The sequence below is a fragment of the Engystomops pustulosus genome, chromosome 3, assembly GCF_040894005.1.
Source record: "Engystomops pustulosus chromosome 3, aEngPut4.maternal, whole genome shotgun sequence".
In the NCBI taxonomy this organism is placed as follows: domain Eukaryota; kingdom Metazoa; phylum Chordata; class Amphibia; order Anura; family Leptodactylidae; genus Engystomops; species Engystomops pustulosus.
In genome coordinates this window covers 89100521-89118341 of record NC_092413.1, presented here as the reverse complement: position 1 = coordinate 89118341, position 17821 = coordinate 89100521, and the positions used below count along the sequence as shown (strand labels likewise).

Here is a 17821-nt window from a genome sequence, read left to right as displayed (position 1 = left end):
ACTAGTATTGAAACATTCTGGCTTTGAAAGTATCGTACAAGTACCAAGATTTCGATGCATCCTGCAACCCTAGTCGAAAGTCTGATGCTTGGCAGCACCAAAGCCAGCCACTTAGCTAGCAGGGGAAACCAGCTTCCCCCAAACCATTAGGCCAGGCTCCGTTCAGAGGATTCACCACAGGACCATTGAAAGTCTGAATACGAAGGCATCTGTCTCTCAATATATCAGCTGCACCCTGACACTTCTGGAGACTGTAGTTCCCTACATTTCTAGAAAAGGGAAATATATCTAAAATGGGTGGTGATCAAAGATGTACCCTGCTAAATAGAAAAACTTTTTGGGTCTTCACCCTAAAAACTTGCGTTCCATGTGGGCTTAATAAAAAACAAGAGGTCATCCATGCACTATTGATTCATGTTTATTTGATTCATGTTTATTTATGAAAATATTTTATGGTATTACTGCTTGTTCTTGTACTTATTCCTAGTGTTACTTCCTTTAAAAAAAATGTTTAATGTTCATGATATATGTAAATGCTTTATAGAAAGAAAAAGGACACAATTAGATAATGTCTTATACATTGCATTGGTTTTAATACATGCCTATAATCTATAATACGTTTTAGTAAATGTGCCTCCTTGTGTAAGAGGAAGCCTTGGGAGATGTAGAGACACCATATTTGGATAGTTTATGATATTTCCCTGATGAGGTGGTCCCTGTTCATTTATACAAAAGATTCCCTACCCGATGTCTCATCTGAGGAATCCCCTGCAGACAACTACAAGAAGCCTGTACAACTGCACAACTCATTCAGTACCGAAAATGACAGAAACCCAGTATTGAACCTCTCTCGCTGAGAATGTGGTTGCGTGCTACACTTATGCACACGGACATATATTTCAGTCTGTGTGCCGTACCATTTTCATACAGGTAGCACACTGCCACATTCACTACAATGGGCAATACGTTCATTCATATTAACTGATGTATTGCCTACTGTCCTGTGAGCAAAACCTAAAAAAAAAATATAGAGCATGACCTATTTTCTTAAGTATTTCTGTTCCTTATGCCCTAAATAAGTGAATCAGAACAGAAAAAAACATGCAACATACATTTGTTCACCGCATGCCTATTGTAAATGCAGATAGTAGCTGTGGGAGGACCTTTTCTTTTCGTCTCACACCCAGAAGTAATGGTGGCACCTGGTCACTGTGTGGAGAGTACACGTCGTCTCACCGTGACATGGACACGTCCTATATTTTGCCAGATTACGGCACTGGCTGCTGCACCTTCTATGGAGAGGAGAGGTTTGAGATGCACCCACCCCTCAACTCTCCTGCACCCAGCTCCGTTCATGTGCATGAGGCCTTAAGGTTACATATCCATACAGTGCCATATGTGCTCATATGGATGGAAAACATGCTGCATTTACAGCCAAAATACAGCTGTATATACAGAAGAAAAAAAACCATACAACTAATGTTTGTGTGCGCGAGGCCATATAAATATTCCCACATTTTACACGTATCTTCCTAACAGAGATGAGAATGCTACATTTACTTTAGTTGGCATAATGTGCACACTACATTGGAAGTTTATATTTCACATATCTAAATAAAGCTATTCCCCAGCAATATAATGCCACAGGTATTGTGTCCAGGTGACCTTTAAGAAAAAATAGGGTTATGTTGTCAGCATATTTTTTTGTTCTTGGAACTTACTACATATATGTTGCACATTTAAATATTTTTTTAGTCACCAATATCTGATGAACCAGAACTTATCAAGCACTTTATAGCAAAAGGAATTTGTTTGCATAATCAGAGAAACATTGCCATCATTCCCTGCTAACGCCCCAAAACTAACAAGTGATAATAATACCAGAAAATACAGAATAAAAATTCATGCCTTGAAAAAGATATTATCAGTGGGATTCAATACAAGCTTTACTTATGTAACCAAAGGATTATCAGACAGCACAGCTCTTTCCATTGACACACAATGCATATTGGATTAAAGAACTATTACTGGTGACCTGTACATTAACCCCTTGATGACTGCCATACAGCTATAAACATCCTAATCCCACAGAAAACACATTTATAGATGTCAAGACAGTGGACCACTTTAAATGGTTATATCTTCTGAACCATAGCACCTACAAACACACATACTGTATAGGTATATACATACACACATACATACACTGCAGATTGAAGATCTAAACATCATCAACATTTGAAGGATTTTTTTGGAAGGGTACACCATACCACAAGACCAGTGTATTACAAAATTACCACAGTAGATCACCATAAAACCTTTATTTTGCAAAAAAAAAAAAAGTAAAGATCTTAATTAGAGAACAGCCGTGATTCTAACAGTCACCAATCAGTAGGACGTGTGCAGGTCTTTGCTTTGAATGATTTCAGCACATCTACAGCCACAGGACATTACTAAAGTCATTCAAAGCAAAGGCCTCCACACGTCCTACTGATTGGTGACTGTTAGAGTCATGGCTGTTCTCTATTATGATCACTTTTTTTTGCAAAATAAAGGTTTTATGGTGATCTACTGTGGTAATTTTGTAATACACTGGTTGCCTTTCACACTGCTCTACTGAGATTTTGGTCCACTCTTCTTCCACTCTCTTCCACAGTTCTGCGATTGTTGTAAGTTTATTACAATAACCTTAGTGACATAACTTTGTCACTAAGGATTTTCTAGATGTTTTCTATCGGGTTTATAACAGGACTCTTGGCTCGTCAGTTCATTATTTCAATGTTTTTTGTTTCAAGGAACGGCTTTATCCATTTTGCTGTATGACGGGGCATTGCTATGCATTGGAATTGCTGGCTGATTGAGTGATGAATGCAAAGAAGGAAGCACCTGAGGTTCTGAAAGACATTTGCATTCACTATGTAGCTGTATCAGGGGTCCAACTCCTGCTACAGAAAACATATTTCAAACCATGACACTTCCTCCACTACCTCTCACTGACTTCTTTGGGTTCTGTCTTTCCCCAGTTTGTGGATAAACATCATGTTTCCCATCAGACCCAAATAAATTAACTTGCTTTCTTCACTAAAATGAACTGTTGACGACTTCTCCTCTGTCCACACAACATGCTCCTCAGTAAAGATAAATGCAGCCTTTTGATTTTTTTCTGGTAATGACAGGTTTGGGTACTGAACAGTGGGCTTTCAGTCCAAGAGCTCTTATAAGCCGACATGAATGTTACTACAAAGTATTGTGAAAACTTAATGACCACTGTACAAGCCTAGGGTGGGAAACACATTGGTCACAGCCTCCTTCCCCCCCTCCCCCCAGTATATAGCCATTCAGCCCATTGCGCACCAGGTAAGTGCAACCTACATGGGACTGAGGAGGCCAGTTTAAATGGTTTATATTCATGGCTACCTGTTATTGCCCTGTTATTACTCAACAACCATATAAAGTTCCTACCTGCAGAGGTTTCGCAGAATTTTTCACTAGCCTTCTTCTTTCTCCATTTCCATGGTTTGAAAATTTTGCCAATGGATGAAAGCCTTCCTTTCCTCTTCAGAGGAGGTGACTGGTTGTCTGTATTCGGAACATCACAGTTTGCAATGGAAGCTTTGTCCAAACCATCAACTGTGTTAACAGAAAAAAGAAAAGTTGCAGAAAGTCGTAATTAGACAAGCAGGGATTTTATGCATTTAACAAGAATGATCAGTATCAACATTCACCTCCAGAAAAAAGGGATATTATTGCACAAAGTAAAAATAAGGGGACCTAAGCATTTAACATCCTTTTTACAAAAACATTACATCTGAATAACAGCTTAAGGACCAGGTTCATTTTGTTTTTTTTGCATTTTCATGCACTGTCTTTAAAAATCAATAACTTTAACAGTGCTGTATGAGGGCTTGTTTTCTGCAAAAAATTCAAATGAGATGAAATTATAGGAAAAAAAATACACATTTGCACCATTTTCTTATGTACACCATTTTTACAGTGTCCCCATGTCACAACCTTGTGCAGTATATAAATTATCTGCAATTACTAATGTATGATGTGCATGTATAGGTCTTATTTTCAGGCAAACAGAGTACCATTTTGGAGACTGTACGACTTTTGACCACTGTATATTCAGAATTTTATCTGTTGTAAAATGGCAAAAAGTGGCGATTCTAACATTTGGGCGCTATTTTCTGTTAGAGGATTCACCACCAGAAATAACGGTTTTACCATTTTCATAGATCAGGATTTTTGGGACACAGTGATACCTGGCATGCCTGCAGCAGGCTGTCATAGGGAGCATTATTTAATAGACATAGCAGCTTCCCAGCTGTTATGGCAACCAATCAGCAACCCCTGATGATGTTGTGGGGGTAGGGGTGCTGATTAGCAGTAATATGGCTGCGCCCCCATGAAGCTGCGTTTTAAGTGAAATGATGAGGCGAAATGTATCAAACATTCTTTTCATGCTTTCCCATTTTTGGATCCAAAAACAACAAATTATAAAATAAGACTGCAGAGAACTTTCTTGAGATACTTGCCAGTTATTCAATAAATAGGTCATAATTTCACCCCAAAAATTATGTATGTGAACAGGGGGAAAAATAGGTTTTTCTGAGATTATGGTGAGGAGAATGGGCTGTTTCCTGGTTGGCATTGACGTTTTAAACAGAATATACAGTTATTTCACTTTGTTTTAAAGAAATCTACCATTTCTTGAGAATGATGTAGCTACACTGCAAATATCTGGTTTAATCCCCGAGCTGAGTGGGTTTGCTGAAAAAATAATTATACAATTCAGGACCTTGGGAAAGCTGGATGGCATTCAGCCTGCAACATTACATGGAGCTTACTGAACTGTCCAGACAGGACTAATCAACCTGAGCTGGATCGATCAAATACAGCAGCGCGGGGATGGTGTAGCTATTGATTACTTCTGCCTGTCAGGCGAAACACAGTGACTACCATATGTACTTGAGTATAAACCTAGTTTTTCAGCACAAAAAATGTGCTGAAAACCCCTAACTCGGCTTATACTCGAGTCAAGGGAAAAAACAAAAAGTTAACTCATCTTCCGATGCTCCCCGGCATCCATCGCAGCCCCGACATTGGGTCCCAGTCCGTCGCAGTCTGGGGCAAGCAGATAGGCTATATACTCGAGGGGGCAGGCAAGCAGCCTATGTACTCGAGGGGGGAGGCAGGCAGGCTATATACTCTAGGGGGCAGACAGGCAGGCTATATACTCTAGGGGGCAGACAGGCAGGCTATATACTCTAGGGGGCAGACAGGCAGGCTATATACTCTAGGGGGCAGACAGGCAGGCTATATACTCTAGGGGGCAGACAGGCAGGCTATATACTCTAGGGGGCAGACAGGCAGGCTATATACTCTAGGGGGCAGACAGGCAGGCTATAAACTCTAGGGGCAGACAGGCAGGCTATATACTCTAGGGGGCAGACAGGCAGGCTATATACTCTAGGGGGCAGACAGGCAGGCTATATACTCTAGGGGGCAGACAGGCAGGCTATATACTCTAGGGGGCAGACAGGCAGGCTATATACTCCAGGGGGCAGACAGGCAGGCTATATACTCCAGGGGGCTGTGACCAATGCATTTCCCACCCTCGGCTTCTACTCGAGTCAATAGGTTTTTCTATTTTTTTGAGTCAAAATTGGGGGTCTCGGCTTATACTCGAGTATATACGGTACTTCATTCTCTGGAGCAGTGCATAATTAATGTAAGAGGAGAAGCACCATAACCAGGCACAGAAGGGACAGGGCTTCATTATCATAATTGTTAATTCAGCAAAACCACTCAGATATATTTCTGCATCAGTGTAACTACAGAATTCTCAAGGTATGTTTTGTTCATAAAGCATGAAATCAAATGGTAGATTTCTTTTAAAGAGTAAATGTAAAGTTTTTTTCCACAAATCAATAGGTCTTGGGATGTAAAACAACTTTGCCTACTATCTTTGTTACCTATATCCAGAGGTCTCTATATGTATCTAACAGAGCTTGATGTGGTCAAAATTGTGGATACAGATGTTTTCTGCACAGAATAATGAGGCACAAGATCTCCCCAGTGTGTGATTCTACAGAACTTTCTCTGTCTCTCTCTGCACCTCATGCTGCAGCACTCCCCCTACCTTGTACTTAGCACTATCAGCTTCGTGCAGAGAAGCTATTAACCCTTAGTACTCACACAGAACATGCTATACACTACATGTAACTGGTTTACTTATGATTTATTTCACTTATTACATGTTCCCTGCTCCTCCATGTGATGGAAGCTGCCAGGCTAATCACCATATACATCATGTATGTGCACTGTGCAGTATTCAGTGGATTTACTTGTGGGAAACTAAATGGACCTAATGCTAAATTACTTTGAGAGAGAAAACAAGGGATCTGTATAAACGGGTATGTATTCATGTTAGTCACATGAGACTATATGCAGCTGCATAAACATTTCCTAAAAGCTTGAGACCATTTTCAGACCAGAACAGAAATCAAAATGTGAGGTTCCATGGCAACAACTCCCCTGGGGGAAAGCGATAATGATAAAGAGAAGCAGGAGTAAAAACAAAAGCAGAAGTGGATACAGAATACAGTAGTAAACAATCTTTGACTAGCAGAGTTATTTCTGTACTTTTAAGCACAAGTGTAAAGTTATAACATTTTTTTATAGCAGCAACAACTGAAAACCAATATTTTATTGCAGGGGTTTCTCTGCTAACCCTCTGTTATCATCCGGTCTCAGCTCTCTTTTGTCAAATTGGCATTTTGGTTGCCAAAAGGGATCCTTTGGTTACATTTACACAAACGTGCTGGAGAGGAGGGATAAACGCTGCTCACCCCTCCCCTCTCCATGAAACTCAGCGCCACATGGCCGCAAACACGGGGAAAGGATAAGCATTCTCTAACTTTTCCCTGTGTACGGTGCCACAGGGTCGCCATAGCCGTCTATTGGGATGCTTGTAGCCAGATATATGTCCCCACCATGGCCGTCTGAATGCTGCCTTAGAGTGAAAGAGGAGGGAACAGGAAAATAAGTCCACAGTTTGAGAGGGGACAGAAGGGTGAGGGAGTGGAGCGATGCACTGTGCTAGTTCTGGTCTCTGCTCAGTAATTACAGAAATAAACAGCAGATCTGTCATGTCTGCTCCGTCTACACTCCCCCTGCAGCTGATCAGTTTAATAAAGAATCTATAATCATCCATAAGCGTTCCCTGCACACCACATGGCTTTTAACAAGGCTGTAGCCGGATCAGTGAAGAGAAAAGGGTAGAAACAGCACTGCAATGTGATGCACAGGATGAAGACTACTTATTTCTGTGTGTGCCATGTCTCCTCCATTCTCTGTACACCTCATCTACTGTCCTGGGATGAGGGAAAAATAAAAGCACCTGCGGCATATCCATCATATTAGGTAGGGTGTATAGCTTCATAAAGCTGTAGTACATATTAGGTCTATCTATGTTACAGTGTGTGTATATAATCTGTGTGCTAGAAAAGCTAGCGGTAGGGAGTAGAGCTCAGCATTGTGGGAAGTAAGAAAAGCTGCTCTATTCTTTAAAGGGGTATTCCCACAAAGACAAGATTCTCAAATGTACCCAGGATAATGAAATAACACATTCTCTAATTCAATGTTATTAGCAAAAATACAGCATTTCACAGATATAATTCTATCTGTCCTGGTGTACACAATTTTGGTTGCCCCTGGACCCGACCCAGGATCTTCTGACTTTAGGTTTTGCAGACATATTGTTCTTCTGTCTGATGCTGCACTGAGTTGCTCTCTGCCTCTAGCCCCCACCCTTGCATTTCAGGAAGAGCTCACACACAGAGACTTCCTGACACCAAACAACAGCAGCATCATGAGGAGAGTAAAGCTACAAGCAGATAAGATCTTTACCCCTAGGAGAGGGAGGGAGTTATATATTAGATCTGAAAGTATGTAATGGCGGAGACAGCAGAGGGGAGATTGTCATGTGTAATATGCATCTCATTGATCTCATCATCTCTCTGATCTGTTTCATCTCACTTTCCTAGTAGAAAGTTCAGAAGCTAAATGAAAGTGTATATAAATCTGTCCCCTGACCATATTGTCAGCTCACAGAACTAGAGGAATCATGAAGTGTCTGCTTAGAGCAGCGGTTCTCAACCTGTGGGTCGTGACCCCAGCAGGGGTCAAACGACCAAAAACACAGGGGTCGCCCAAAGCCATTGGAGCCGCGATTTTATTGTGTTTTTCCTGCAAATCACATGGTTTGGGGTCACTGCAACATGAGTAACTGTAATGCTGGGTCACAGCATTACAAAGGTTGAGAACCACTGGCTTAGAGACTCACTAGCCAACACTCTGGAATTTTACAGTGACCAGCCTAGGGAGTGATAGGAGCTAAAACAGCAATAAAACTGAGTAAAATTGTAAAGTAAGGAGTTAAAAAAGATATATATTGTGTTAACATCCCCAGGGGATTAAAATTTGAGAATTGTCTTTCATGGGCAAACCATTTTAATGCCCTTAGTTGATGTCACAACCCACTTCAGTAGAAGCTGGAAATGATTTCATAAGAAGGGCTGATAGATATACCAGGTTGGATCTCAGGTTAGGAAGATACAAGCACCATAAAATAGCTAGTGTTAAAATTGTGGTCAAAGGACATCTTCAGCTTTGCTAAAACCATTTTTGGACAGGTAACTTCAGAGTTACTTTAATACAAGCTTCACATTCGGATATTAATAAAACAAATGATTACTTGCAACTAACTGATCCCTCCCTTCTGAACTCCTCTTTCTGGTGTCCCCCAACAAATAGGAAGTTCTCGGAGAAGCCGAACTAGCTAATTATTGGCCAGAGGGATGAATACATGTAGGGACAAGGACAGGCAACATGTAAAGACTAGGCCACTTGTTAATTCAATTAAATACATTAAAGGGAACCTACCACCACGATTCTACCTATAAAGGTAGAACGGGTGGTAGGTGGATGAATGGGACATGAGGATATCCTTTAGTAAACTTTAATGCTGGTATATGCAAATTTTGTTAAGCGGCTACTGGGGCGTGGAGTAGCCGGACATGAGGTCCTCGTTCCTCCGCCTACCATGTAATCTTCGGCGCGCAGAACGCAGGCCTACGGGTGCGCGGCCGCAGCTACGAGGGCGGCGCTACTGGGCATGCGCAGAACGCCGGGTACTCGGACGAGATTACATGGTAGGCGGAGGAACGAGGCTACTGGGGCGTGGAGTAGCCGTGACTAGTAGCCTCATGTCCGGCTACTCCACGCCCCAGTAGCCGCTTAACAAAATTTGCATATACCAGCATTAAAGTTTACTAAAGGATAGCCCAAAAAGGGCTATCCTCACGTCCTATTCATCCACCTACCACCCATTTTACCTTATAGGTAGTATCGTGGTGGTATGTCCCCTTTAAATATATTGTGGAAAGACACCGCAGATCAATATTAATTTCAGCTAGGAATAATAATAAATCTCTTTCCAAAAAGCACCATTCTATTCCACAGCACTTTACAGATTTACAGATTCACAGCACTGTTCATGTATGAATAAAATAAGACACTACACAGCGATAATATGGTCAGATGAATCAATAAAAACGAGAGGCTTGCTCACATGAGCTTACAATCTATGATATATGATATATTCTATGTAAACGGTAATGACCTGGTCAGGTCATATTGAAGGCAGGAGGTCACCTACCATTATTTACTATATTTATTATTAGGGAGGATGTGTTGCTAAATAAAATAACAATTCTGAAGCATCTTTTCTTGACTCTTTGGCCATTACAAACATTCTCAATGTTAAGTAGCTGCTGACTAGATGGGATCTTCTGATAGTGCCATCTCACTATTATTATTTCATCAGTGTTACAATATAGTTTATAACCATACATAAAAGACTGTGGTTGCACTAAAAGTGAAACAGAAAACCAATATTTTCCATTGTGTCTGCCAATATATTTAGTGAACTCTGAAAGGAATATCCTTTACAGTCTATTACTCTCTTTTTCCATCAGTGAGTTACTGTAAAGTGACGTAAATGTTTCTATAACTGCAGCTGGCTTCCTGCGCTTTTCCTCTGCACTGAGCGGCTTTTGTGGATGGTCATGTCCTCATACAGAGGATTTGCTAAGCCAGTGAGGATATTTATGCTTACCCAGATATTATGCCATTCACAGGTAGCTCTATACTGTATTGTATCAATGTACAAAGTCAATATTTTATACAGAAAGTATTGAGAAATCCCTACTACTACAGAGACACCAACTAACTGCCCTCCGAGACTCATATATAGACATTTTACTGAATGAAAACAGATTTCCCCTTCCAAAAACTTTAACTACTATGTTTACTATAATTGGTTCTATTTGGTGCAACAATATTGTGATATAGCAAGGTAAGAGGATAAAAAGGGGTCATTTCTAGTTTATAACTAATCACCTATGATGAGGACAGACCACTGAGACCCCAATCAATCCCACATATGAAGGTTATAGTTTTTGTGCATATGTGACGCTCCATTTAACTTTATAGAGCTGCCAGAGATAGCAATTGCATGACCCATAGGGATGAATGGAGAGGCAACTTGCCACTGCCCCATTCAGTCAGAAATACATAAGTAGTACATAAGTAGTAAAGGTCTGACTATTAGGATGAAAAACTAATCTTGATACTTTGGATAGATGATAAATTGTAAACTTGGTACAATCCCTTCATCATGAACAAAAGACTATACAGTCCTTAAAATGGTATTTTTTATCTTTATTCTCTGCTTCACTACGATTGTGGTGATACCTCATTTATATAGTTTCTCTTATCATTTCTCAATTTTACTGAGCAAAGCCAATATTGGAGGAAATCGACAACTTTTCAGGGCCGTAACTACTGTATTTTTCTGTTGTTGTTATTTTTTTGTGAAAAGAGTTGTTCTATTCAGTCGTATCATATTAGGGAACGTAACTTTTTGATATAACTGTATGATATTACAGCCTGGCATCAGACTGACCCGATGTCCCTAAATCTTATTCCGACGTGTCGCCGTAGAAAGCCTAATGATAAATCTCCCCCAAGGTCTTCATCTGAGAGGAAGGGAGGCATAGTAGGGCTGGCTATGTCTGATTGATTAGGCGAGTAAGCAGAGCTGAGAGTGTCATTGTGTCTTCTATCCATCTCATGACTTTGATCTGTCTCATCTCTCATTTTACATTTGTCAGATAATTAGCAGAATCTTCAGAAGGTAAATGAAAATTACCTGTATCATGGTCATCTAATCACATTGTCAGCACACTGCATCTCATAGCACTGAGAAATCATGATGTGTCTGCTCAGCTAGTGCCTGCCCACAGAGCTTAAAGAGTAACTGTAAAGGTTTTTTCACAAATCAATAGCTCTTGGGATGTAAAACTTTGCCTATTATCTTTGTTACCTATATTGAGTAGTTTATTTGCTATAAGCCTCAGATTACCTTAGTGCTGCAATGGCTGGCTCCTCTCCCTGTGCTGATAAGCCCTATGAATTAGTATGTTGTTTACACTTTGTTTCTGGTCGGTTTCATGGGATGGAAGGAGCTTCTGCTCCCTGCTCCTGGGGAAGAGGTCATGTGACAGTGAATGTAGCACAGCTGGAAGTGTACAGAACAGTGAATGCAGAGTCTCCTACACAGAATAGTGATGTACAAGATCTTGCCTATTCCCTATTAGTCCCTCCATCCCCGTTTGTGATTCTACAGAACTATCTGCCTGTCTCTGCTCACTTTCCCGAACTTGTCATCGGCAGTATCAGCTCTGTGTAGATAAGCTTTTAACCCTTAGTGCTCACACAGCACAGGCTATAGACTGCATGTAACTGATTTACTTACTTATTTCTCCCACTTATTACATGTTCCATGCTCCTCCATGTGATAGAAGCTTCCAGGCTAGTCACCATATACAACCCATATGTGCACTGTGCAGTGTTCACTGGATTTATTTATGGGAAACTGAATAAATTGTATTATAAATTTATTTGGAGAGAAAACACAAAGCATCATGGGATCTGTGGGCAAGCTAACGGGTCTCAGCCTGAGGGCATAGACAGATTAGTCTCCGCCCCCTTCACCTCTCGTGAGAAAGATTTTTGTCAAACACTTTCAGAACAGAAAATGCCATGAATTTAGAAAGAAAAAGACGAGCAGCACAAAGTAGACATTGTTCTATTTGTTTTCAAAGGGTGAATCACATATAATAATTTGGTAAAACCACTATAGCTTTACAGTTACGCTTTAATCTTACATTGACCATCACTGAGGTGGCACTGCTGGACATTTTATTAAAGAGTAGGAATCCCAATATTGTAGAAAAAAAATATATGTACAGCTCACCGCGTCCTTCACGTGCTGGAGATTCCCACAAGCGTCTGTTTTGCTGTATTGGAACGAAAGAAAAACGAAGCTTCGCACCAGTGTGGATTAAAATCTGGACTTTAAATAGATTGTTGGAAATTAGATAAAGCTTCATAGAAGACAAAAAGATTTTAATCTACACTGGTGCGGAGATTCGTTTTTCTTTCATTCCAATAGTAGGATTAACACCCAAGGCTTATACTCGAGTGAATAAGTTTTCCAAATTTTTTGTGTCAAAATTAGGTGTCTCAGCTTATACTCTGGTATATATGCTAACTCTATCCAGACAAGTTTTTATTTCCCCCTCTCTTTTGCCAAATATGATAAAAATTGGTTTTCCACCTACAACTAAATGCTCTTGTTATCAAACAGTGGACACCCAGGCCAGTTTTTCTCTCTCTGCACACATCTGCAGATATATTATACAGTACATAAAGATGTATCTTGACATAACTGCTCATTTTAGATACAGCCAAAAGGTTTTTATTAGATACATATTGGCATAAAATTTCTATCTTTCTATCTCTTGTCAGCTTAAAGCATTGAGTAATAGCTGCTTTTTCATTTATTCTAACATTGCCACAGTCTGACTTTCATTTTAATAGTCAGGATAAGGATACACATTCCCTTGAGTCATTCCACAGAAACAATTTATGTACATGAAAACTCTGTCACATACATTTGTGAGACTAGGTGTCATATTTTACTGAGGCACTTTTTATGGTAAACATACAATTATAATGGTACTGTTAAAGGGAACCTGTCACCAGGAACCTCATTTTCACTAAAGACAGGTTACAGAAGCCCATTACAGCTACATTGCAAATATTCCTTTCTCCCTTTCTCTAAGCATTAGCATTACAATATAATTGTGTGTTATAAATTACCTTGCATCCTCACAGAATCCTCTGTGTAGTCCTAGGGGTTGAGCTTTGGTTTGGATGCATTTCAAAAAAACAACATGTGACTTTATGTTATCCAACCTGGGGGGCGCTTCTTGCATGGCCAGCCCCTCCCATATATCTTCCCCATGCAATATGCCTTCTCATTATTAAGCACTTCATGTGATGTGACAGGGTGATGTCATCTAAGGTGCTTTACCCAGTAACGTTAACATCTACGCTATGTATGCATGTATGTATGTATCTGATCACATGAAAACACAGCATGCCTCCATGGAGGCATGGGTAGGAGTAGAAGTCTGCAGAGGCATACTGTGATTTCAATTTTTTTTTATCATTTTATTAATGATTAATACAAAATTACATACATATACATAACATTTCCTACAATACATAACAGAGTTACATCCAAAATTATTACTGGCAATAACATTAATTTTAAAGGACATGAAAACGCCCTTGTTCCAGTTTTTTAACAACTTTTGTCACTTCCTTTTTTCACTTACCACCTTCAAAAATCTAAAAATCTTTCCACATAAAGAGCTCTGTGATGGCTTATTTTTTGACTGTATTGAATATTCCATGCCGTGCACTGGGATGCGGGAAAAAAATTTCAAATGCAGTGAAAATGGTGAAAAAACGCATTTGCAACGTTTTCTTTTGGGCTTGGATTTTACAGCGCGCCACAAATAACATGTCTACCTTATTCTTTGGGTCGATACGATTACAGGGATACCAATATAGGTTTTATAATGTTTTCATACATTTACAAAAATTAAAACCTCCTGTACACATTTTTTTTTTTTTAATTTTGCCATCTTGTGGCATCAATTTTTTTTTATTTTTTTACTTTTTTTCATTTTTACTATTTTTCAGAATCCCTAGGGTACTTTAACCCAAGGTTGTCTGTACGATCCTATCATATACAGGCAGTCCCCGGGTTACATACAAGATAGGGTCTATAGGTTTGTTCTTAAGTTGAATTTGTATGTAAGTCGGAACTGTATATTTTATCATTGTAATCCCAGCCAGAACTTTTTTGGTCTCTGTGACAATTGGATTTTATAAATGTTGGGTTGTCATAAGAATCAATATTAACACTAAAACTTCATTACAGACACATTTGATAACTGTTATAGCAGTTAATTGTAGCCTAGGACTAAAGTACAATAAATTACCAATATCCAGAGGTCCGTTTGTAACTAGGGGTCGTATGTAAGTCGAGTGTTTTTAAGTAGGGGACCGCCTGTACTGCCATACTAGAGTGAGTTTTTTTGTTTTTTTTTATTTACTGCCCACCTGGATTTTGGGGATATATCCTCCATACCTATATATAGCAAGCTAATTCTAGACTAGGAGTTATAGTATTATTGATAATCTTGGGTATTAACCCCTCAGTGCACCAGGACGTACTATAACTGTTTTCATGATTGGTGGTGGTTCCAACACAACTGGAAAAGTGGGTTCAACCCTCTTAAACCATACTAGCATGCAAAAGCAAATCTTCCAGATATTCTGCAAACATAACTTTTTTAGCTTTTCCAAATATAGAAGTTTCCCCTTGAGAGGGGATTACTGAACAGTTATATTGTAAGCGAATGTGGTTATAATGTGCCTTCACTGAAAATAAATAATATTTTAAATAAGAACACGGTTTTGTTTGAATATGGTAATAAATTGTATATAGAATGGCGCTGGTTTAAGAAAAATAAACAGTTGCATGAATGTAGCAAGGTCTACAATACAAATTTATCATGCCATGTTTCAAGAGAACCATTCAGTCCCGGATATTATACCAGATATTTAACCCCTAACGGACTCGGCCCCTTTTGGCCTAAAGGACGCGGCCCCATTTTTCAAATCTGGCCTGTGTCACTATAAGTGGTTATAGCTTTGGGCCGCTATGAGATATCCAGGGGATTTTGAGATTGTTTTCTCGTGACACATTGTACTTCAAATTAGTTTAAAAATTTGGATGAAATCTTTAGGGTTTAGTTATGAAAAAAAAAATTTGGCAAAAATTTGGAAAAATGCTTTATTTTCAACGTTCTAAATTCTCTACTTTTGATGCAGATAGTCAAAGCTCCCAAATAAATTCATAACTTACATTTCCCAAATGTCTGCTTTATGTTGGATGTTTTTTTAAGATTCCACATATTTTACTAGAATGTTATGAGGCTCAGAATTTAGGTATCATTTTTCACATTTTTTGTAAAATCACCACAACCTGTACTTAGATGGACCTGCTCAACTTCTAATTGACACTGAGAGGCCTAAATAATAGCTAGACTCATAAATTACCCCATTATGGAAACTACACCCCTCAACGTATGAAATACCACTTTTAAGAAGTTTGTTAACCCTTTAGGTGTTTTATAGGGGTTAAAACAAAATGGAGGTGCAGTCTGCAAATTGTAATATTTTTTCACAATACACTCATTTTGGGTGGAAAATTAAACATTTACACCGATACCCCATGTGTGGTGGTGACCTGCTGTATGGGCACACGGACGGGCATAGAAGGGAAGGAGGCACCATCCAGATCAGATTTGCTATGTCACATTGTACAGGCTATAATTTTTTTTGTTTTTTTATTGTGGACCTATAGGGTCCACAATACCACTTTTCTGGTATGTAATTTTGGGGCATCTATAACTAATTGGTGAGATTTAATTAACTCTTTGTTGGTGTAGGAAATGAAAATCATCAATTTTTAGGAAAATTTTTTTGTGTTTTTTCTTTTTGGCCGTTAACCATACCATAAAAATAGTATATTATTTTTATTCTATGGGTCGCCGAGATTACGAAAATACTTCACTTATGTATATTTTTTATTTTTTCCCATTTTTACTGAATAAAAAGTAATTTGGCAAAATTGTTGTTAATTTTAGCATCACCGTCTTTCATATGCATAACTTTTTTATTTTTCCCCTCACAAATCTGTTTAAGGGCTTATTTTTTGTGAGAAGGATTGTTCTTTTTAGTGGTCTTATTTTAGATTGCTTAACTTTTTTAAAATCACTTTTTAGAGCATTTTTTAAAGGGCATTAATAAAAAATCATCTTTTTTTCAGAGAGTTTTTTGAGGTTGTTTTTTACAGGGTTCACTTTACGAATCTAATAACGATTCTGTTTTATTATGCAGATTGTTACGGACGCGGAAATACCAAATATGCGGGGGGGTTTTTGTGTTTTTATGTTTTTTATACTTTATTGTTTTTATGGGAAAGTGACATTTTAGGGGCTTATATTTTTATGTATTTATTTTTTATTTATTATAATGTGTAGTGTTAAGTGTTTTTGCATGTTTTTACTTATACATACTTGAACTTAAACCAGCGATGCTCTGATTGCTGGGTCAAGTTCTATACACTGCTCTACAATACTATTGCATGCTCAGACAGTTTACAGTCAGACCCGGAAGGGGCCTGACTGGCAAGGAGAGCGTGCAGCTCCGGGGCACATGGCAGTTCTCGGAGCTGCCCAGAAGAGGATCGGATCTCCCAGTAAGCGGCACGGGGGATCCGATCCATAGGGGGAAGACCCTTACACACCGCGGTCATGCTTTACAGCGCGGTGTCAGCTGTACTAGACAGTTGACAGCTGCTGCTTCTGGTACCGGCTCCGTTCGTGAGTCCTGGTGCAACAACAACAAAAATCTTTAAAATCCAAAAAAAATCATTCCATTATTTAATATATTTACCCAAAATATACAGATTAACAACTATAAACTTCAATATAAACGCAATCAATTAAAACAGAATACAAAGACAAAATTCACATTATAAAAAAAATCATTCAGGACCAGTATTCTAAAAATCAACAACCATAATTTTCAGAAAATAAGACACCCTTATTAGCAAGAAAAAAAAATCTCTCTAAAAATTTCCTGCGTCTTATAATCTGAAGGTCAGGAGGATCCAACACTACCAGAATCTTCCTGACCGCTGTCCATGAGATCGGGTGAAGCGCTGAAAAAAGCATTTGACACATGAAACATATTAAAGAAGGGGCTCTGCTCAGATGAAATCCAAAATTTTTTGGCCCAACTTCCAAACATTATGTGTGGAAGAATCATCGTGAGATTGGGGCATAGGTTCCCTTTCCTGCAGGACCACAACCCTAAACATACAGCCAAAGCTACAATGGATTGGTTTATATCAAAGCATATTCATGTGTTAAAAGTCTAGTCAAAGTCCAGACCTAAATCCCATTTAGAGTCTGTAGTAGCATTTAAAAATAGCTTTTTACAAACGTTCTCCAACTAATCTGACTAAAGCCCTGAATGTTTTGTTCTGGTTGTATGCTACTCTATCTAGCTTGTTCTATCTTTCCCCGAAAGTATGGCTGTATCCAAGAAAAGAAAAGAGGCCTAAGCTACAGCTAGAGAAAAGCTAGAGAAAAGTATTGACTATACGATTTATAAGAATTAAATATGAATAATGGTTTTTATACTACACCATTTACTCATACTTTGTATTACAAGTACATGCAGTCCTGGGGTTACGTACAAA

At 39.0% G+C, this 17821-nt stretch overlaps 1 protein-coding gene across 7 annotated transcripts in view; it reads right to left on the bottom strand.

The window, feature by feature from the left end:
* The window catches only part of PHACTR2 (phosphatase and actin regulator 2), a 147570-nt gene that overhangs the window by 35159 nt on the left and 94590 nt on the right, over nt 1–17821 (bottom strand). For all 7 annotated transcript variants that reach the window (XM_072141357.1, XM_072141358.1, XM_072141362.1 and 4 more), the window contains one exon: nt 3463–3630. In XM_072141357.1, the coding sequence (XP_071997458.1) occupies nt 3463–3630 (168 nt within the window). The remainder of the gene's footprint in view (nt 1–3462; nt 3631–17821) is intronic.